General features: G+C 35.0%; 2 protein-coding genes across 3 annotated transcripts in view; both read right to left on the bottom strand.

Annotated features, from left to right (window-relative positions):
- lama5 (laminin subunit alpha 5) overlaps positions 1-4,568 on the bottom strand; it is a 92,255-nt gene extending 87,687 nt beyond the window's left edge. For both annotated transcript variants that reach the window (XM_005801930.2, XM_023331222.1), the window contains exon 1: positions 4,107-4,568. In XM_005801930.2, the coding sequence (XP_005801987.1) occupies positions 4,107-4,352 (246 nt within the window). In that variant the 5' untranslated portion in view covers positions 4,353-4,568. The remainder of the gene's footprint in view (positions 1-4,106) is intronic.
- Positions 4,569-16,811: 12,243 nt separating this feature from the next.
- rps21 (ribosomal protein S21) lies at positions 16,812-23,443 on the bottom strand. Its single transcript, XM_005801887.2, has 6 exons — positions 23,399-23,443; positions 22,961-23,042; positions 21,302-21,365; positions 19,291-19,362; positions 17,265-17,320; positions 16,812-16,879 (listed from the first exon to the last, which is right to left on the bottom strand). Exons 2-6 carry the CDS (start codon positions 23,008-23,010, stop codon positions 16,870-16,872), a joined length of 252 nt encoding a protein of 83 aa, XP_005801944.1. The 5' UTR covers positions 23,011-23,042; positions 23,399-23,443; the 3' UTR covers positions 16,812-16,869.
- Positions 23,444-23,911: the final 468 nt, after the last annotated feature.

The following is a 23,911-nucleotide window of genomic DNA, read 5'->3' as shown; positions in this document are numbered from 1 at the left end:
AACCTGTTATAAATTAAAATGAATAATTTATATGGTTGGTTATTAATATTTAATATTAATATTTTGTCATAGACTTCATAATCCATTTTATTTATGGTTTCGGCTGTGTGTAGCTTTTATTTATTACTTTTGGTCGTTGTGCTTTATTTTGAATATTTAAATGTCTTCCAGTTCCTGTGAGTTTTTTTTAGTACAGAAAAACGTTAATTTTTCTGTACAAAATTAAAGTTTATTAGGCTTTGAGTCGGCAAACATGTATTATGTCATTTTCAAAATGTTACTTGAAGTCTCAAAACAACAATATTACCATTTATTGCAATAATTTCTTGGACAATTTATCATCCGGCCAAATTTTGTGACAGGCTTAATCACAACTTCCTGAAGGGTCTAGTTAAAACATAAAACCTTCTGGATAAAACGTAAGGAGGATTTCTAATCATGAAAAGTTTATTTATTGGTTACAAAATCAAAATGAAGTTCATGTGTTCTTCTTTAAGCACCAATAAAGGCAAAATGATTATTATACATGCTGGAAAAATCTATTTTTCACAGCTGTTTGTCAAAGTAGAGACTTTAATTCATGCTCCATGTATTCTATTCATTTCTGTGCTGCACCAAAGAAATGAACCTTTAAAGTTTTCTTTTCAAGACTAAATGTAGAAAACCATTTTAAACACTTGGTCAAAGCCTTTACTTCAAACAGTTTGTCTATTTTTCTCCATAATCCTCCTGATTATTTACTAATCCATCAGTTATTGTAGCGATTAGCTTTATGGATGACAAGTATGAGCCTGAAGAAACTGGAGTAAAAAAAAATATGTCACTGCAGGTCAGTCAGGTTAAAAGTCATTTTCTCCTGTTTCATGGATTTCTCAATGAAATCTTACGCTGTAAAACATTTGAGTAGCATTTTTTAACTTCTACTCTTTAAGTCTAAAGAAATCTTGCAAGTTTTAGATTTTGAACTTAATTTTCAGTAGTAAGTTGTGATAAAAACCCCAGGAGAATAAATGGGAGTTTTTAAGTTTGCACTTAAAAAAACAGAAAGACGAAAAATGTGGGAGTGGGAATTATTTCCCAGAATGCTTAGCGGCTTGTTTTTGTATCCTCCTGTGTGTTTTTAAGGCAAGGATTCATTGTAAGGCAACTGTGAATTTGCAAAAATATTTGCTTTATTTTTTTCTGTTTTACTTTAATAAAACAATGTTTTATTAAACTGCTTAAGCTATATATTTCTGAGCAGAATTCAATATGATGTTTAATAAAATGCATTGTCAGATATTTTATTCATGCAAGTTGAATCAAGAATTTAAAGTCTTGCAATTTAAAATAAGAAATTGGAACAGTTTTTTTGAATAATGTGAAATAATTATTTGGCTTAAATTACAGTATTAACGTATAACAACTCATAACTGAAGATTAATGAGCAATCAGGACTTAAAAAACAATATTTACACAACTTGTTTCTTGTTGTTAAATCAGCTGGATGAACTTTAATTTCTGAATTAAAACCAAAACAATTGTCCAGTTAACTTAATTCAAGTTTTCAAGTGAGCAGGTAAACTTTTATTTTCAAGAAGTTCACCAGCTGTTCAGCATTTTTTGTATTTCTTACTCAAATCAAAAAAATCAAATCTAATTTGGCAAACTGTTGTAACAAATCAGAGAAAGATTAGGTTAAAACCTTGAAATGAGAGATTATTCCTGTCAGTTACTGTCATCTAGCTGATCCTACATTCACACCTTTGAACTATTGTGCTAATTCAGTAACTTGTTTGACTTTAATTAAGGCACAGGCACGAATTTTAAAGTTCCTATAAACAGCTTGAGCACTTTGGAAATAAATGTACCCTGAGGCTTAAAACAAGTCCCTGCAAGATTCTCCAACCTCTGCAGATTAATCCTAATCTAGGAGAAAAATCTCAGTTCAGCAGCACATTTTCATTCGTACGCCTCCTGGGAAAAACTCCAAACTAAACCTGAATATTCTTGTTTTTTTTTTGGTGCCCTCAGGACTTGAAATCCTGCCGGTAACAGGGAGCGTAAAGCCCGTCTGATTGGAGGACACGGGTCAGTCGCTGGGAGGAATGTGGGGAACAGGTGGGAGAAAAACCGAGAGATGGAGAGAGACGTTTTTATGTGCTCTCCCACGAACCTGCAACTCGCTTTTCATGTGTTAACAGAAGCTAAAAAGAGCCCAAAACTCACCCAGAAATCAAAAAGATGGAACAGAAACAGAGGCCGGATGAAATCGGCTGTTCTTATATAACTGACCCGTGTTAAACTTTGCCAAGACCTACAAACTCAGCGGTGCATGAAATAATGACTTGGCAGAGCAGCTGGAGGTTAAAATCAGTGATATTAAAATGATTTGTAGCTAAAAGGTACAGCAGAAAACAGATGTAGGCAGAGGCGAGTTCTCCAGGAAAGCAGCCCAGGAAATTACTCAAGTACGAGTGAAAAAGTATTTGGTAAAAAGTCTATTCAAGTACTGAGTAACTTAAAAAATTACATCAGAGACTCAAAATGTAAAGCTAAGTGGAAATTTCGGTATTTTAAAGAAGAAAAGTAAAATAATTCATATGAGTAACAAAAAAAACTCAAAATGCTTCCAAATCAGTTACTTTCAGTAAAAAAACTTACAAAACTAACAAAAACTGCAGGTGAGTGTCTGTATCTGGTGGAGTTTTGGTTAAAACATGTTTGTTTTTCATTCATCCATCCATCCATCCATCCATTTTCTGTTCACCCTTTGTCCCTAATGGGGTCGGGAGGGGTGCTGGTGCCCATCTCCAGCTACGTTCCAGGCGGGAGGCGGGGTACACCCTGGACAGGTCGCCAGTCTGTCGCAGTGTTTTTCATTCAGTGGGTAGAAAATCCAGAAATTTTACTCAAACAAGAGTAAAAATGCAGCGTATAAACATACACCTAAAAGCAGATTTAAATAAAAAGTTACTCAAGTAAATGTAAGTAGTTATTCTCCAACTCTGTATTAAGGCGAATTAGATTCCTCTAACGACGTAAAATCTTTAACATTTTGCATTTTTACAGCTGACAAAATTAAAACAAATGATTTCTGGCTTGTGTGAATAAATGAACTAAATTTTTATTATATTTCTTTTGTCTATGTATGACAGTTAAACTTATCAGACACAGATTTGCTGCATCTAAAGATCTAATTAGACTCAGAGTAGAAAATAAATCTAAATTCAACTTTAAATTGTTGACTTTTTGTTGGAAAATGCATTAATTTTGTGTAATAAATTAATCATGTTTTCTTTATGACATCATGTCTTATGACAAGATGACATTTTTAAAAATTCAACTAAAAACTAAAGTTATTAAACATGAAACATTTTTTAATCAAAGCATCTTTAAAAATGTTTTCAAAATAATCAATATTGGCACATTCTATTATTATTTCTGCTATATTGATGTATTGGAAAATAATATTAATTTTTTCTGTGGTAAAATTAAATTACATTGTGAAACACTTTAATTTTATAGTTTTTGAAACTTTTTAAAGATGAAATACAACAGTGCAGAAGGTTATCATGGTTTGTGATAAATTCCTCTACTAAAAAGATATTTTAGGTTTAACTTTAGCTCTGTCACGATAAATTGACCCAGAAGTTATTGTGATAAACAATAATATTGTAGTTTTGAGACCATTTTCAAATAACGGCAAAAAATAAAGCAAGAAAACATTCTCAAAGATCAATAAACACTAGAACTGGAAGACATTTTAAGAATAAAAAATAATAAACAAAACAAAACCTTCATAAAAAGATCTGAGACCAAAACACCAGACTGAAGAATTTTATCATCCAGTTATTGGTAGAGAAAGAGAAAAACTATCAATCATGCAGATGGAAAATGTTGAGCTTTGAATTTATCATGTGATTAATCAATTTATTCCCAATATATTTACACAGAGGAGCTTTTGTGAATAAATAAAGTTGCACAACCTGAAAACATCAGAGAATCTGACAGTAATTGCGGTTCTCAGGTCATTTTTAAGCTCAGTCTGTATTAATGAAGTGAAATTAACTCATTCCCGGTCTGCTTCCAGTCCGGACCGGAAGTTAGTGACGTTCTGGACTCACCTGGATGGTCTGGCTCGGGTCTCCGGACACCGGGCCTCCGACCAGCTTGCAGTACAGGTCCTGCAGGCTCCGGCCGGCCTCGTCCTCCCCGCAGGTCGCCGTGGCGGTGATCTTCGTGCCCTCCGCCAGGTTGAAGTAAGGCGGGTGGAGGCTGTAGCCGTTCAGCCCGGTGGCCGGAAGCTCCTGGGCCGCAACGAGGCACCAGCAGCCGAAGAGCAGCGCCAACAACCCGGCTGCGCCCATCATCCCGGTCCACCTGCGCGCTCGATCCGGGAGGAAGAAGGTCCGGCTGGGGGTGTGAGAGCCGCGGTTAGCTGGAGCAAAGCTGAGGCATCTGCAGGGAGGAAGCCGTGGAAGGTTTCTAACTCCAGAGAGGACAGAAAAATGAGAGCTTAGGGAAATCCTGGACAGTGTGTGCGCTCTCCTGGTGGCACCGAGTCCAACTGAACCAGTGGAAGTCCTCCCTCCTCTGAGTCTCTGCAGCCTGTCCCCAGTGGTTAAAGCGGGGAACAATCAGAGCTGGAGTTCATTCAGACACCTCCAAAGACACCAAGCATGACGCAACTACTGAAAATAGAAAAATAAAGTTTCTCCAAAGACACCAAGCATGATGAACCTACTGAAAAAAGAAAATTAAAGTTCCTCCAAAGACACCAAACATGATGCAACTACTGAAAAAAGAAAATTAAAGTTCCTCCAAAGACACCAAACATGATGCAACTACTGAAAAAAGAAAATTAAAGTTCCTCCAAAGACACCAAACATGATGCAACTACTGAAACAAAAAGAAAAGTCTTTCTAAAGACATGAAACGTGAGTTAATAAAGTTAATTTCAGCCAAAAAACAACAAAAAAAACCCTCAGAAATTATCTAGAAAAAACAAGAAAATTTCTGAGTTTGAAAAGTTGAAAATTTGGTAGAAAACAACTCTGGGATTAATCTCTGAAATCTTCTAGAAAAAACACTCCAGAAATTTCTGAGCTTGAAAAGTCAAACATTTGCTATAAAACTCAGAAGTTTTGAGTTTTATCTCAGAAGTTTTCTAGAAAAAAAAGAAAATGTCTTATTTTGAAAAATCAGAGATGAAACTCAAACATTTTTGACCTTTGAAACTCAGAAAAATAATTTTTTTTTCTATACAATTTCTAAGGTTAATCTAAAAATTCCTGACTTTTTTTTTTTTTTTTTTACCAGACTCTAAACTATTCAAACTTGTAAATTTCCAAGTTTTTCTAGAAAAATCCAGGGATTCATCTCAATATTTCTGAGTTTTATCAACAATTTTCTTGATCTTTCAAACTCAAAAATTTGCCTTTTTTTCTAGAAAATTTCTGAAATTGATCTCAATATTTCTGATTTTATTTCTTGCAAGTTTGCAACTTTTGAAACTCAGAAATGTCCTCGCTTTTTTCTAGAACGTTTCTGAGGTGAGGTTAATTTCAACATTTCTGACTGTTTGGGCAGAAATTTGTTCTGTCCACAACGGTTCCGATACACAGCTGTGCAGTTTAGTAGATTTTGTATTTGTTTAAAAGTTACTTACTTCCTAGTTTTTGTATTTTTCTCAATTATTGTCTCCAGAACTTTCTGAGTCTGACTTTAAACCAGGCAGTTCTCTTCCTGGGTTTTAACTTATGACTCAGATGTGGAATTTGTTCGGATGATAACAGGTGGAAGTTAATTATCTGAGTAAAACGGTTCAACATCCAGGTTAACGTTCAAAACAAGCTGCGAAACCTTTAAAATGTTCAACATCTTGAAATGTGTTGCACTTCAGAAGTGGCAAAAGAAAAAAAAATCAGTCGAAAGAACATTTTTCGAAATCAGTTTCTTTCAGTTTAAAACTTATGAAACTTTAATAAAAACTGCAGGTGTGTGACTGTCTGGTGAATTTTTGGTTAAAACATGTTTGTTTTTCATTCAGTAGGTAGAAAATCCAGAAATTTTACTCAAGAGCAGAGACACTTTCCAAGTAAAAGTAGAAAGTGCAGCGTAGTAAAAAAAAATCCTAAAAGTACAATTTTCCAAAAACGTTACTGAAGTAAATGTAATTGAGTAAATGTAACTAGTTACTGCCAAACTCTGGTTAGATATGCGCCGCCAACCCGTCTCCTTCGTAACGGAAGACGAGTCCTTGGCAGACCGGAGTGTCTTTAGGTATCCCAGCATGTCTGGCGTTCCCTGCTGAACCTTTTATTCCTGTGATCTCTGATAAACTGAAGACAATGGATGGATGGTGCTCTGCTATCGCTGTTCACACCAGGATCTAGAAAATATTCGTCGTTTCTGTTTTCTGTTGTGACTCACCGACAGCCTGAACCGGAGAGTCACAGCAGGGGGTTGTTTAGGAAACACAGGATTAGCATGAGACTGTAGATAACCTGCCTCTGTCCCTCACTGTCCCACGGAGACGTTTGTCCTGCCGCTGCAGGAAAAGCCAGGAGTTGGTGGGACTCATTTAGGTGGAATCGGCTGACATCTCTCTTACAACGTAGACACAACTGATGAGCAATTGCTGTAAACATTCAGCTTTCTCACATAACAGGGAGAGATTTTACAAAAGTTACTTGATGTTTTCTCTTTGATACTCTGCAAAAACACAAAATATTACCAAGTATTTTAGTTCTAGATTTAGTGCAGATATCTTAGTACTGTTGAAATAAGACAAAATTAACTTATAAGTAACTTTTCAGTAAGTTATAGGAGCTTGTTTTAAGTCAATATTTCCTTAAGATTGGGAAAGAAGTGGCGTGCCGTGGTGGCGTAGTGGTTAGCGCGACCCACATTTGGATGCCTTGAGTCCTCGTTGCGGGTTCGACTCCCGGACCCGACGACATTTGCCGCATGTCTTCTCCCCTCTCTCCTTCCCTGTTTCCTGTCAGCCTACTGTCACTTAAGGGACACTAGAGCCCACAAAAGACCCCCTGGAGGGGTAACAAAAAAAGATTGGGAAAGAAGTACTTCAGTTCAACTTCAAAAATACTTTATTGATCCCAAAGGAAAATTAAAAGTTGTTGCAACTCATATTGACACAGATTCTTCGAAGTGTTATTGTAGATTATGATGGCTGTTGGCAGGAAAGAGCTGTTGAAGCTGTCTGTGTTTAACATGAGAAAAAGAGCAAACATGGATTTGATTGGATGGTTTTCTAAGGAAAGTTTCTTGAAGAGTCAGAAGTGTTGCACCCAAAGACTCACCAGCACAGACTGAAAGTTTGATGAACCTCCGGGAAACACCTGAGCAGGTGTGTGTGTGTGTGTGTGTGTGTGCGTGTGTTTATGTTTCTCATGGACTCTGGAGCTCTGCCATCTAATTAAGCAACAGGAACCTTTTTAGAAGATGAAAGAGTTTCCATCCCAGTAACACACATGCCTGTTCACAAAGTAGATTCTCAAAAGTTTTACATTCATTTTGGAGAAGTTTAAATCCATCCACAGAAGTTTATCACTGATCTTTGCTACAGCCAAGGTTTGGTTTTGTTGCGAGTTCTCAGACAAAAACAACAACGACTGTTTCCATGTGAAAGAAGGACATTAGAACAAGTAACAGCTGCAGATGAGTTGAAAAACAAACGAATGATTTCATGGATGATTATGGTTGTTTAGATAAATGTTCAGAAAGATTGGCCACCTCTTGTTCAAGCAATATTTTCTGAAGCAATACACTGTGCCCTGCAGGAGGATTAATACTCCAGTGGTTAATCCTAAACTAATCATAAACATTAGTTTTCCTAATGATAAGGCGCTAGAACAATAGGGCATTTAGCGGAAGCTAATGCTAACTCGCTAGCTTCAATTCAAATTATATCTGCCCTTGAAAGACTACATCTCTCGAGCGCCAATTGAAACTTGAATTAGCAAGCTGCTATCAGTAGATCAGAGTGTTTTCTACCACACATAACACCAGGATGTGAGGAATGTAGACAACTTAGCAGGTTGGTTGAAATGTTTCCAGTTTTATGTGCTTCCTGCACAGTACAGAGTCCAGAAATCTCACACATATACTTCTTGTTACACATCCTGAACTCTGACCCATGAACTGCAGTCAGGTTCTGCTTTAACTACACAAACCTTCACTGGGTTAATTTTACATTAATGTAGCTGCTGGTTGGCAGAGGTCAACAACCTGCAGTGGTTTAAAAGAGTGTGGAGGCTGTGTGTTAATGCAGCACAGCTTCATTCACTGACACACTCCAACATTCCACCCAATGTTTACAGGTTCAAAGGTCACACTGATGGCAGCACTCGCTTCATTTTCATTTAGTTGTAAATTAATAATTTTCTAAGAATAACAATTCGGCAGATTAACCATTCTGATTTCAAAACAACAGAAAATGATAAAATGCAGCAAAGTTAAAAAATTTACAAAAAATTTATTTTATTCATTTACACAAAACAGGATTTATTAAAAAACTAATCTGAAGAAATGAGGTGGGGAAAAAATGTTGAATTTCTGACTAAAATAATAATGTTAATCTTAATAACAGTTGGTAGGGGAGGCTGTAAAATGCTACTTTGGATGTTATTTTGGTCAGTTTTTATTTTCTGTTCAGGATTTAAATACCATAAATAAAATTAAACTAAGAAATATTACATGTTTCAGAAACTCATTTAAGCAATGGTTACTAGATAATTAAAATTATTATAATTTTTAAATTAGCTTCATGTTTTTTTATTTACAGATGTGGCTTGTTTTTATTTTTTATTATAAATGTCTATTAAAAATTACATTACTATTAGCTATACATTGAACTCTATTATAAATCTTATGTATGTTGTTATGCATGTTAATAGTGTTTTTTAATCCCTTCCTTCAAACTGCTAGGGAAAATTAGCCTCTATGGCTAATAAGATGATTAATAATTATTCCACACTGAAATAAATAAAATAAAAATAAAAATTCAGCTGGGGCTGCTAGTGTAACCTGCAAAAAATAATCAATCCGTATTTTTATTTTGGCGGGTCAAACTGACGGCACACTTTAAGTTCCGGGTCAGAGGTGAACTCAGATCTCCTCCATTTTTGTTGCTGTTTGTTTTAGGCGTTTTCCAAAATTGTTGAATCGAGCCAAATTAACATAGAGGAAGGATTACATGGGGTGTTTTCTGGCAACGATTCGACGGTGAATCGTTTCTTTTACGTCTTTTGTTTTTTAGTTTTAGTAATAAAAATAAAAAACACGCCCACTTAAAATCTATGTATTGGCGTCTTTAAAATGGCCTTGTAGCTTAAAAGGTCATTCTCTTTTTGTTACTCTTGTGACCTCAAAGTATTAAATAAGCCCTTTGATTTTTGTAAATTTGTCCTTTTTAGGATACTTTTAGTTACTTTTCATTGATTATGTAGACGGCCTACAGAACTCTGGAATTGAATAATTTATTATTTATTTTAAAACATTAAATTATTGCCTAAGAACAGCTGGGTGTTTTTTGTTTTATGTTTTTAAACCTGGGTTGTTTTTAAAAGCAGTAGAAAACCAAATGGAAGAACAAAAACGTGCAAAATGTGAATTTTGCGTAATAGATTCTTTAAGATTCACACTAATGATGAATCGATTGATGTGGAGCAAACCTGAATCATTGTTAGTCAAACTTCATGAACGATCAGGAGTGCTGTTTGGTTATTTTTCTTTGTTTATTAAGCTGAACAGTCAGGGTTTCATGAACATAATGTAAACAGATGATCAGCTGGAAGGAGAATCTCAGTATTCAAAGAGAAACTTTAGGGAGAAACTTGTGAACAGAAGGGACTGAGACCACAGAAGAGAGGAGAGGCGTTGTTGTTTCACCTCACTAAACCCCTTTTATTCTCCGCTTCTCCCTCTAAACTCTATAACTAATCTACTTCCTGGTTTCCAAGGAGATCAAAAGAGAAGTCAGGGACTGGCCACCTGTTGCCGCGGCAACGGTGAACCGCTCCATCAGCTAAAATCCCCCTACTGACACACTCCCACACACACTTAAATTAAGAGGTTGGGACTTGTAGAAGAAGAAAAGCTGACAGGACGGGAGAGAAGTGGAGAATATGATGAAATGCTTCAGTTTTACAATAATTCAGAGTTAATGATGACAACAAATCCTCTGACTGGTGGAGTCCATGTTTCCTCCAGAGCTGCTCCAGAAAAGGAGGAAGGGAGACAGACAGCTCACATCTAAGACTCGATCTGAAAACACTGAGATGATAAATTCATTTGTTTTATGCAGCTAAAGTTTGCTTTAACCTCTGCGCTTTGAACATCCATTACAAGTGGGTCGAAAACTTTGTCAATATTCTGCTAATGTTGAAAAAACACGTTGTTTCCATTAAATGAGAAACACAATTAAAATAGGACGTGAATAAGTTTGTTCACAAAATAAGTCATTAAAAGACATGCTTCTACATCATGGTCCTCTTACTACTTCCTGTTTTTTCTTTGTGGTTTCTGCTAGTAGTAACATCCGGCGGTTGAGATGCGGAAAAAGTTTTCCCATTGCTGTTTTACAAAATAAACCAATTTCAATATAACCAAAAAACCCCCAGCTCATCCTAGCACCAAAACATTTTGCTAAACAACTCTTTTCAAAATTGGCCTGTTTCAACTAAACAAATTTATTTTCAAAATGTCAAATTACGCAATCATGTGATCAATGAAAACACAGTAACTGTTAGGTATTGTGCAATTGTCCATAAATTTGTGCAAATTAGTATAATTTATTAAAAACCAGGACAACAAAACTATGGAAGTAAATATGTGCCATCAGGATTTGCATTGAAAACACCTCTGAAATTTGAATATTGTAAATTTGCACTTACTTTTTCAGTGTTGAAATATATAAATTGTAAACATAATATATTGAAAAAGTTATCACAAATATACAACATTCAACTTTCAGAAGCATTTTTAATTCAAATCCTGATGGCACATATTTACTTCCATACAAAACCCCCCAAAAACAACATGGCTGCTCTGTGCAATTTTTCTTCTCATGAGTGAAAACCAGACAATTGTCCAAGTCAAAACATTTCCTAATGCTGCCATCAGTGTGTGCTCTACACACTCAGCCATAACTCCAGGATGATTATTGAGTAAATACTGATTATCTGTTCACAGCATTCCTCAGATTTTCCACCTCCAACCCAGGATCAGATAGGAGTTTGGCACACACACACACCAACACACACACCCCCACACCCCAACACACACACATGTTTGTGCAGCTATCTTTGCGGGGACTTTCCATTGACTTCCATTCATTTCTACAGCCTAAACCTTACCCTTACCTTTATCCTTACCCTAACCATTACATACCTAACCCTAACCAAAACTCAATTCACACCTTAGTCCTAAATCTGACCCCTGACCCAAAAACAGCGTTTCCCCTTGTGGGGACCAGGCTTCGGTCCCCACAAGGGGCAGTGTGTCCCCACAACGTAGTACATGTCAGGAAAATGGTCCCCACAAGGTATTAGAAACAAACGCGTGCACACACACACACACACACACCTAGATAAGTGACACACAGAGGGCTCACGGCGGATGTGTTTGAAGCACTGCGAGTCTGGGAGGGGATGTTTGGGATCACAGCGGACAAAAGTCTCTGTGTGTGTGTGTGTGTGTGTGTGTGTGTGTGTGTGTGTGTGTGTGTGAAGCAGGTACGAACACGCCTGCCTCTTTGTTCGAAGGCATCAAAGGATTGTTCATGGTGGGCGCTCTGCTCAGTCTCACCACCAGCTCTGACAGTCAAGTCGCTGCTGCTCTTCTGCTCTATCCAACATCTTACAGTCGCCTGACGTTTGTTTCTTCTGCAGACGATGAGACAAACTGTACATTCAAACCTGCAGGCAGGATAGGTGAGACTATTTTATGAACATTTAGATGCATCAATGCAGCTGCTGACTCCAACTTCTATGTGTCAGCTCTGTAATCATTTGAAGCTTACTTGATATAAACGTCAGTCAGTAGCTGCATTTTCATCAACCTTCTAATAGCAGAATTTAGAAATAAATTTGCAAAATGAAAACATAGCAATAAAATTTCAATAAAAAGTTTTAGTGCTATGACAAGGTGTTTTTTTGGGCCATATTAAAATATGTTTCTTTCGCAAAACTAGAATGGAAACATTTTTATCACAAAGATGAAGAAAAAGACGTGAGGATGTTGGAGGATGAAGGTGCTGCTTGTTTTTTTAGCAACTTATCATGTGAACAAACTTATTCCAATGTGGTTTTAATTGGATTTTTCATTTAATGCACATTTGTAATGGAAATGCAGATATCCCTTAAAATCACACATGAATAAGCAACTCAATAAAAAACAAGCCGCGCCATCATCCTCCAACTACTTCCTGTTGTCTTCTTCTTCGTGGTTTGTGCCAGTAGTAACATCCAGCTATTGCTCATGTGATGCGTGTGATGCAAAAAAAGCATTTCCATTGAAGTTTTGTGAAATAAACCAATTTCAATATGACAAAAAACAAACGCACCTTAAAAACTTTATCAAAAAATTTGATTTTTTTTTTAAATTAGTGTTCTTCCATTAAGATAATTTATTTTTGAAATGTCAAATTGTGCAATTATACTGTCAATGGAAACGTTGGACAATAGATCATCAATTGAGATGTTTGCAAAACTTTGTCAACACAATTTCGTTAATGAGGTGTTTCCATTAAATAAGAAATGAAAATCAGAGATGAATAAGTTTGTTCAAGTGATATGTCATTAAAAAGCATATTTTTAATTGCCGCATTTACATTAAGTTAATTTCTTTTCAAAATGTCAAATTGGATAATTATATGGTCATTTTTTGAATTATTTAATTAACACTCTTATTGCAACAGTGGTCCACAGGGGACAGAGGTTCTTCCTACTGAAACTCGTTTTTAATGTTTCCAGCTGTAAAGCTAGCAGAAACACAGCGTTGCCATTGGCATCAAAACGGATTAATGCTAGATTAAACGCAGCCTCCACCCTCCTTTAGGTCCAAACACTGTTTCCACCAACCTATTCGCCTTGGTGCATCTCGCCACTTTGAAGTCTGCCGGCGTCTGAAAGAGGACTTTAAGATGATCCAGACAGCTTTCACAGACAGATAAAGGATTACAGAGAGATATGTAGAAAGGAAGAGACAGAAAAAGCCCCAACAAGGGGCAACAAGGGGGAAGAGGCGGGTAGCACTATGCCACTTAAAAGACTGAGCACAAACATCTGATATGCTTGTGGCAACACAATCTGAGTAATTGCTTTAGGACAAGGGTGTACAAACTTTTTATCACGTGTGCCAAAGTTGTAGAGTCAAAAATAGTCGCAGGACAAAAAATAAAACAAAGAAACAACCTAAACTCAACGAAGTAGCCTGATTTTGTCTCTGTTTAATTAACTTAAAAAAATTAATAAATAGTTTAAAAACTTGAGAGGGATTTTTATGATAATGTGTTAGGGACATTGTAGATAGAAATAAAATTTTAAAAAAATCTCAGAAAATGAGATACATCTCAGGGATTTTCTAGAAAAACATGTTGAAAACTTTTGTAATTTTTCTGAGTTTCAAAAATTGACAATTTTCAACTTTTGAAACTCAGAAATTCCGTTTTTTGTAGAAAATTTTTAGATCAATCTCAAAATTTCTGAGTTTTTTTGGTTGAAATGTACTACTCTTTCTTTAAGAGTATAAAGTACTGAAAAAAACAGAAAGTTTTCCCCGCCTGTCTTAGGGAGAATTAGAAATGTCCAGAAATCAAACTTCATGAAAGTTGGTTAATTTTAGTTGAACAACCAGAGTTTATCCTTCCCAATGGATTTGCTGCTCTGCAGCCATGTACGATTCCCTAAAGCCAAACCTGAAACAAAGTCTTCTTTATGTGCTGTGTCAGGTAAGGAGGCGGCCATCAAAGGTATGCAGGGGGCCAGGTGAGGGTGAGGGGCGGGGTCCTTTAAGGGTCTCCATCCCTGCATGTTGGGATCATTGTTTGATGAGCTGAGGAACTTGTGAAATATTTAGAAAATGTCCCACAAATAAAATCAGGCTTTTATCGGTCCACCTTAATAGATGGAATGAAAACAATACTACCAAATATTAATTCAAAAATATTAGCAGGTTGACCATTTTCAAGACATTTTGCTCTATTTCCTCTGATTTATTGTAGGAATCTGAGGTTTTAAGGGTCAAACTCATGTGGCCTTCTAGACTCCAGACATCAAATCACATCAATTATTCCCTCCAGTTTTTCACGGCTCTGAAGTGATGAAAATTCACGCAGAATCAAAAGATCCCTGCATTTTTTTCACGTGAACAAGTTTTAAAATGATCAAAAACATAAGACATAAAGGTGCAGTATCAGTTCTTATTTTTTACTACACTGCTGCATCAGCTTGATTTTGACGTCAAGTTTTTCCCCGTATAGACAAAAATGTAATTATATATTAGCAACGCAAATCTGTGATTTTGATTGCAAAACATTTGTTTTCAATATTACTTAATTTTACTAAATGCAGAGACAGCTATTTATTAATATCTTGCAGTGTGTTAGTCGGTTTTATCAATATATTCTCTCACAATCTGCCCTTGATAACATTAATTATCTTGATATGACCCAAAAAGAGAAAGAGTTTGCCTCCTGTTACAGGTGAATTAGACGGACAGGTGAGGACAGACGTCTCTTCTGTTCACCTGGAGGACAAAAGGACGGATGTTTGGGAACAAAGCAGTAAAGTAGCAGCTGATGACAGCTATTAAAGATGGCCTCCAACCACAACCAACCGACCTTCACGCTAATTTTAGTCCTAAATGACAATATTTTCTATCTGAACACTGCAAAACCAACATCTTACAAAGTATTTTCTGTTTAGTTCATAGTGCAAATATTTTAGTACACTTGAAATAAAACAAAACTTGCACAAAAGTAACTTTTCAGGTAGAAAAAGGAGCTTGTTTTAAGTCAATAATTCCTTAATATTGATTTAATAGTTCCATTGGCAGATTATTTCACTTTTAAAACGGAAATAATGTCTTTCTATATCTACCAATGAAACTAGTACTTTAAAAAAATCTATATTAAGGAATTGTTTACTTAAAAGAAGCTTCTAAGTTATTTTTGTCATATTTTACTAATTTATTTTCACTAGAAACTATGTTAAAACACTTTGTAAGATGTTTTTGCAGAAAACTAGTAAACTTCTCTTCAAATATTTTCAGATTATGTAGAAGGTATAAACCATTATCCTAATTTACGTAATTTTATTTTTCAAAGTCCACACTCATATAAATCATTAGTATTTAACAATTAGCACAATCAAACTCTAAAATGATTTTAGAATTAGAACCTAAATTTCACAATTAAAAATATTCTGTCAAAGTGAGGCTTTAGCAACAAATTCTACCACAAATAAATAATAACAGTGGAACAACCTTTATTAATTAAAGTATAAATTAATGTGAATTGATCTTAGAAATAACACATAACTAATTAATTTGCCAGATTTCTGTCATTCTATGAATCTACATATATTTTAAATACATAAGTTTTAGGTTTGTAGTTCTATTTTCACCAAAATTAAGATGAGAATTAATTTCTGCTGTAGGTTTGTTAAAATGTTCCTCTGAAATACTTTGGACACCCCTGATGTAACTAACCGTCTATAAAGATTAAAATAACTCAGTTATTGTTCGCAAATCACCACAGCGGCATCAATGAGGGGCAAGTCTTCTTCTGCGTGCGATTTATCAAATGCTGCCCCCTGGTGGAGGAGAAAATTAACTGCAGCTTGAAATTAAACTAGAAAACAAAGAAATGATTTTCTCCTTTTATTGAAGTAAATCTAGTTAATCTGAGGCTCCAGAATCTGACTTTTTAAAACGGCTTTTAACTTAAATAGCTAAAATCAAATTACCTTAACATATATATAAAAAGAAATGTAGGTTTTAGAAATGTTTTTTTTTTTTTAAAGTAACGACTTTCATTGAATTTCCTCAATAGCAGTAAAATTTGAGATTTATTTCATATTTTTGTGGGAAATACTTTTTTTTTTTTACATTATTTTCCAGATATCTCTTCTATTGTTCTTTATCTTAATGTCTATAAATATAAATGACTCAGTGGTTCTTAAAGAAAAATTTAATTTAGTAGAATAAAAAAATAAATGCTTTGTGGCTCCAAGCAGGTTAGATGCTGGACTGAAAGGGAAAAATGTCTCTGGGTTATAAACATGGCAGAACCCGAGTATAGACCAGTTATTAATATTTAAAGCCGATAACTCCAACAGGTTAAGATTTGAAAACCTCAACAAAAAAATAAATCGTCTGGGAATGTAATGTCACACAGTGAAAATCTTCAAAACAAGGAATCGTTCTTGCAGGATTAATGGTCTTGCACATTAAATAACTCAAAAACGTCTCACAGATTAGATAAATCATGAACCTAAATAAAAACATAAACCCATTTTTAAATGCACAATGTTTCTCATTTACTAGCAACTGATATTCAACCCATGACAGACATATTTTGCATATAAATGACTAAAAATATCTTAATTTATCTGCAATTTACTGCTGAATAAAGCGTAAAAAGAAAATTACATTTTATTTTATACGTATAATCTGCTAATCCCAGATAATCCACTCATCTGACAGGCCAGGAACTGTTAAAAGCAACAATTCAAAGCTGGTTCAAAATATTCAAAATATATAACAGGTTCAAAATATTCACCGGTTAATGAAACACAAACAAAATGTTGCTTTTTTCTTCCATTTTATTTAACAAACGTTCCACAGATCCATCCAATGTGACACTCAGAAGTTCCTGCAAGACGGAATAATAATAAAAAAATTAAAGTTAGAGCATAAAATAATTACCAAAAACAAATCAACTTTATGTATTAAATGCATCTTACAGCAAAACCATCTGATATTTTGGTTACGTTTCAGTAACGCAATATTTGAAATATCCAACAGGCTAATTACTATTTATACTTAAAATCTTTTCACAGAAAAGAATAATTAATAATGTGGATGAATAAACTTTAGTTTTTGCAGACGAATTAAACTTTGTTAGATTCTAGATTTGGTTCTTTTGTCCAATTAGAACAGTTTTAGCTTAACACTTTGTTTATAACAGGACAGTTAGCATCTGAATAATCTGAACCTGATTATATTCTCAAGCAGAAAAGTAGAGAATAGATTCCTACTTTGCAACAACGCCGTCGCCCTTGGCCAGCCTCAGGATGGAGTCGTCAGATTCTCCCTGCAGAAACAGGAAAGTTCAGGTTCCACTCCACTGATTTTATTCACTTTATACAGAAGAGAAAAGGGGCCAAGAAAAAAAAATTATTCTGGACTTTTCTCAAATCCTTAGGAAAAAGTCAGAATTCTGAGCTTAAAGTTAGAATAGTGAGAATTCTAAGAAAAATCATCAGGATTCGGACCCCAAAAAAAGTCAAAACTGACTTAAACCCGTCAAAATTCTCAGCAAAAAACATCTGCATAATCAGGAAAAGAAATTATCATCAGGATTCGGAGAAAAACAAAAACAAAAATCCATCAGAATTCTGAGAAAAAACGTCCGAATAGATTTCCCCCCCCAGTGGCCCTGAACTGGGGGGGGGGGAACTGGGGACGTCTTCTGTAACGTTCCCAGTCAGAACCAGTGAAGGTGTACTGTCTGCTGGCGGATCAGACCATGTGAACCACTCAGGGAACCCGGCTCCGGATTCTTATGGACTCGGTACTCAGTGAAGCACGGTGTGTTTTCACATTCTGAGAGCTGCCATTAAGTTTAGTCTAAAGCACGACGAAACCTTCAACACATTCCTGGGTTTGGAGCGCCAACAGGAAGCGGGTCGGCCTTTCCTGGTGTCATTTTAAGAGGGTGAAAACATTTATGGCTGCAACTCTGCAACTTAGTGGTTCATCTTTCCTGCTTTGTTTGAACAGAGTTATGAAACTGATTTGGTTCCTTTTAACACGAGGAACCTTTAGCTTGGGGAATAAACCTGCGTGTTCTTCAGCCAATCAAAACGCAGCAGTTGTTTAATGATACAGGAAAGTACCACAGGTAAGACAAAATAAAAAAAGTCAAACAGAGCCGCGTTGTGAGTGGAAAGAGTCCCGTCTGAAAGCACCTGCTGCTAAAACCAAGGGGTCCGTTTACCTGGAACTCCACATACAAGTTAAAGAGAAATGTCCTAAAAAAAACAATCACAAAATAAACTACAACTAGATGTTCATAATACTTCAGAACACTTTATTAAACGGTAAATATATTAATATTTTTCACACTTTATGCATAATTCTGACCCAACTAGACCCCGACTAAATAAAAAACATTCACTAATACTCCAGCAAATTTAAAAGGTGTTAAAGTTTTAAAAATGTTGATGGAAATTTGTTTCTAGAATAAAATAAAAAGCAAATGCATCAAATTAACAAAAATGTCTGAAAAGATCAGCTTATAAAAGCATTAGAGCTGAAGCGATTAATCAAACTAATCATGATGAAATTGAAATAACTGTCAACTAATTTAGCTATTGATTAATTAATTGGAGTTTGAAGATTCAAAAAAGGGAGAAAAAAAAACTAAACAAAATTATAAACATTTAGCTTTTAAGATGAGAAAAATCCTTTATTTGTAAATATTTTCTATCCAGAAAATTCTGTAAAAAAGAAAATCTTGATTTATCTAAAAAATAAACTGATTAGTTCTGCAATGTACTGAAGTTAAATCAAGCAGAAATGTTGATGTTTGAAATATTTTTCCTTTGCTACAAATGATGAAATGTTCACTAAAGGAATGCTGATATTGTTTAAGCAATAAAATGTTTATATTCTTATTTTAAAAATGAGTTATTTCTACCTTTAATGCATTTCTAATATTGTATAAAAAGAAAAATATGCATAAGTGTTGGGTGAGTTCTACTGCTAAAATCAATAATTAGTGTAAAATTAATTTTTCTTGGCAATTATTTAGTTTTTAGTATTTTATTCATTGTTCTATTAAAATTTTTGACAATATTATTGCTATTTCGTCTTCTTTTGAATACTTATTAAAATAAACTACGTTTGAAAAAGGTTTATTTATTAGCTAAAAACTAAAAATATTTTAACAGTTTAGTTTAACTAAGTTCCTGTGCATAGAGAAATGTGTTTCTGTGTTTTGATGAATGCAGAAGGTTGAAATCTGCTCTTTGTTTGTGTTTCCAGCAGCTGTAGACGTACCATCCTGCGAATGGCTCCACAGATGGCGTAGGTCTTGGACTGACCGTTGAAGCGGCCGGTCACTTTGTCGACCTAAAGGGAGAAAACCAAACAGAGGAACTCATATTTACCCTTTAGAGAGGGAAAAACGTCTCATTAAGTGGAAACAGAAGGGTTTGATTTGCATGTTAGCGTTAAAATAAGCAGAAGTGCGTGACCCGGTCACCTCAACCCGAGTTCCAACAACAACAACATGTTTACAGCAAAACTCAACACTGAAGTGAAACTTTACAGGATGATTATCAATCTGGTTCTGTTTCATGTTGACAAACGTCTGGTTGATTATCAACTTCCAGCAACAGGGACTCGACAGCAACGGAGGTTTTTTCCTCAACAGCCGTTTAATGTTGAAATCTAATTTATGCAAATTACACCTAAATCATGGCCGCCTCCTTCATGCTCATCAGCTTCGTTAAACATTCAATGGATGTTCGGATGTTTTTACTGCATGGCTTTCCAGCTTGTAGTACCGCTACGTCACCATCAGAGGGAGCAAAGCAGCTCTAAAACTCTGCAGATGACATTAAAACTTTTAACATCTGATCTCTTAACCTCAACCTGTTTCTGGTTGATACTTCATGAGGAGAATGAAGTGTTTTCCAAATCTGCCAAATAAAATTCAATAAAAGGAATCGAGCGTCAGTTTGTCAGGTTTTCAATAACTCAAATTTAAAACTTTTTATGAGCTTTATGAAAGAAATGGTACCACTTGTGAGATAAACAAAAAATCTAGTCAGATTTTTACTTTAGTTTATTTACCACTCTTTTTAATCTTTTTCTTCACTACCTGGCACATTTAATTATATGCACACAAAAAAAGGTCATAAAAAAGTTTAGTTTTTTCTTGCTGGCTAGCTGCTAACATACCATTGGTAGCTAACTTCGCTATTTAGTCATGAATATCGTAGGTCTTAAAGGTCTTAAATTTAAATTATAAAGGTCTTAAGCTCTTAAAAACCTTAAGCTTGAGTTGGTGAAACCTGCAGAAACCCTGTATTAGCAACTTGTTGTCAAAACACGAAGATGTGTGAAAATAAAAGTTTTGACTGGCAAAAAAGTCCAGCAAGAAAACAATTACAGAGAATAAGCAAGATTAAATAATGCTGTCTAAATCAATCGCATGATAAATGAAAACAAGCTCAATAATTTCCATTTGAATAAATTTATTGTTTTTTTCTTTTCTCTCTTTCTACCAAAAACTGGATGATAAAAATCTTCCGCCTGGTGTTTTTCCTTTTCTTTTTGAAGGAAAAGTTTGTTTAGGAGACTTCATAATCCATTTTATTTGTTTCTGTAGTTTTAGTTATTTATTTGGGATATTTAAAATGTCTTCCAGTTTCCAGTGTTAATTGTCAATTAGAAATGAAAGTTTATTGATCTTTGAGAAAGTGTTCTTGTAATATTATGCCATAAACATTATATTACAGGGTCTTAAAACAGCAATATTATCATTTATCGCAATAAGATCTGGGACAATATATCGTTCAGTAAAATTGATCATGACAGATCTGGTCAATACTATTTTAAAATATAGGTATACATTTATTTTGATGGAGTTAGTGACTGAGCCGAGCAGCGGATACATTTTCTTTAATCTACTCAACACAAAGCAATAAAAATAAAGTTTAGCAACAATCAACACACCTGTGACGTCTGATCATCAAAAACTCCAGATGACGATATTTGAAATGATTTCTTTTTTATGTAACCACAAATCCATGCCGACTTCTGAGCCAAATAAAATATATTAAATGTAAATTTTTTATGATTATTTTTGGCTTTCAAAATCTGGGAAATAAAAATAATTATTGTAATTTTTAAAAACTAAAAACAGTGGTTTGCCTTAGACTGAAACTGGAGTTGAGATTCCTTTATAAACCGAAAGTTCAGTTTAATTTAGCGGAGCAGAGAAAACACCAGCGTGGCACAAACAGGCCAGACGAACCGAAAAGCTTTAATATTCTGACTTTACCTCAGCGATGTTGATCTGGATGGAGGCGTGGTCCTTGGCGCCGATGATTCTGTTGCTCGCAGAGCTGCAACAACAGATTTAGTTGATCCGTCAGTGGCAGAGCGGTACACATATATAACAAGCTCATATTTTATTGGAATTAGACAAAATGCGGTTGAATTAGAGAGTATGTTGCAATTTTTAGTTTTTGTACATTTAATTTGTCCAAAGGTAACACTTTTGGGAAAAGTTTCCTCACAACGCCAGAAATTGTCGACCTTAGTTTTAAAAATCCAGACTTGGCTGGTGAGAATTACATAATTTAGAATAACTGGTATACCAAAGGTGAACATAATTATTCCTACCCCTGACAGATTTACATTTAAGGTTCCCTGTGACTATTAAGTGTTAAACAGCTTGCCCTATTAGAGGCAAGAAGCTGTCCAGCAGGTGAAGCAGCAGAAGAAATGACAATGAGCTGCTGTTCAGCGAGTGATTCAGATCTGATCTCTCCTCTCTTTACCGTCTTCCTGAAAACAAACGCAGCAGACTAACTAGGACTGCAGGGTTGGAAACGGATTAAATCTGTGGTATAAATTCAATTTACAAGAGTCGAACCAGCAACTCTTCTAAAAGAAACATCATTTTAAATTTGAATCTGTAATAGCTATAAGAATCATTTATGGCTTAATCATAACTGAAAACTAATTATCTGTTCGTGGATGCAAAATAAACTACAACACATCTGACCACGCCCAGTTTAGATGATTTTAAACTGAACTATGTTTCTCCAAAACTGAGATCTGACAAAAAATGCTTCACTTTCCTGAAGTTTTAAATAAAAAAAATGCTTTCAAATGTGAAGTTGGCAATGAAGAAATAAAAATAAAAAATGTATTCCAAGTAATTGAAGGGAAAGTAGCACACTTGACATAACAGTGTTTAATTCACTGCAGCTCCATCACACTTAGATTATAGAGAAGCCAAAAGCTTGAACATTAGAAAAAAAGCAAATATTACTTTAAAAGAGAATTATGCATTTAAAAAGTTTCTATTCAAGCAGATGATGCAAATCACTACTTGTAAACATTTCCTATAGATCTGGAGGTGCATTATATTGTATTTGTCACTTTATGCATTTTATTTTAAAGAGTAAAAATAAAAATATTAAAAATATATACATATACTCCTAAATGACAAAAAATGTCCCATTCAAGGTCACCTCCACTTTTTGTTTTATTTAAGGGAAGTAAACATTTTATCTTGTTTAAAGATGTTTTAGCATTTTATAAGAGCTTTACAGTTTTATCCCTTTAAAATAAAATTATGTTGATCAATTATTCCACCCTTTCTTTTTTCTGCCACTTCAATATATAGTTTCTTTATATTTTCATCATATAAAAGAACTTTAATTGCCTCATTGCAGATTGTCTATTCAAAAATTGGCCTTTTTATAACCAGTGAAAATGCTAATCATTTATATAACAAACATACTGACAATCATGTAATTCTTCAGTTTTGAGTCAGAAACATTTGAGAAGTTTTAATATAAATACAGGAAAGGAAAAAAACAAGAGAATGTTTATAATTATGCAGCTTCTTTAGTTTAAAACTGACCGACATAGCATCGTGTAAATTAAGCTGTAGCTACAGTTCAGCTGAATAATTATAAAAACTCACCATTTGCGTGGGACGTACAGGTCCACAAATTCACCAGCGTCGTTCTGCATTTTGAAGGTTGTGCAGGAGGTCGACTACAAACCTGGAAAACAAACAAAAAACGTAACCGCTGGGCTCTATAGCCGAATGGTTTGAAGGAAATGTGATTTTAGAAAGCCAAGAAGCAAAATGCAGACATGGATGTGGTGACGGGAGCCAGAGACTAACAGAGCAGCTAGCGGCTAACCCCGTTAGCATGCGGACAGCACGGCCGCATGCGGCTGCTTTACACACACGAACATCCTTTATTCACGCAACATAACAGCAGCTAGCGACAACAAGTAACAACCAGACAATTCAATATAACATTAACTACATTAACAACCATAAAACACTGCCGTGATAAACTGAAAGCGAAGTTTTAGAACATTTAGAAACCAGAGCCGAGGAGATACCCACCGCTTACGACAAATGGCCGACAGGAAAAGGAAGAGCTGTTGTTCCGGAAATGAAAAAGAAAAATCCCTTAATGTTTTTATCGCCACCTGCTGGTTTTTAGCTGCAACAACAATCACAAACACCAAGTGCACAGAAATTTGTGTCTACATGTTTTCCTTATTTAAAAACAATGCTTTGAACAATGTTTTGAAGAGCAGAAAATACAACTTTACACAAACAGAACCAAAAAACAAAACAAGGTTTAAGAAAATACCGGAGATTGCTTTTATTTTTCTATTTTTATCTTATACATTGAAAATAGCAGCAGAAAGCAGTTTAAAATATGTACAGTACAGACCAAAAGTTTGGACACACCTTCTAATTCAATGGGTTTTCTTTATTTTCATGACTTTATAAGGCAAGAAATCCCACTTATTAACCTGACAGGGCACACCTATGAAGTGAAAACCATTTCAGGTGACGACCTCTTGTAGCTCATCAAGAAAATGCAGAGTGTGTGCAAAGCAGTAATCA

Source organism: Xiphophorus maculatus, chromosome 1 (assembly GCF_002775205.1).
Source record: "Xiphophorus maculatus strain JP 163 A chromosome 1, X_maculatus-5.0-male, whole genome shotgun sequence".
NCBI classification, from domain to species: domain Eukaryota; kingdom Metazoa; phylum Chordata; class Actinopteri; order Cyprinodontiformes; family Poeciliidae; genus Xiphophorus; species Xiphophorus maculatus.
Note: the sequence above shows the minus strand (reverse complement) of the source record. Positions and strands in the feature narration are given on the sequence as shown.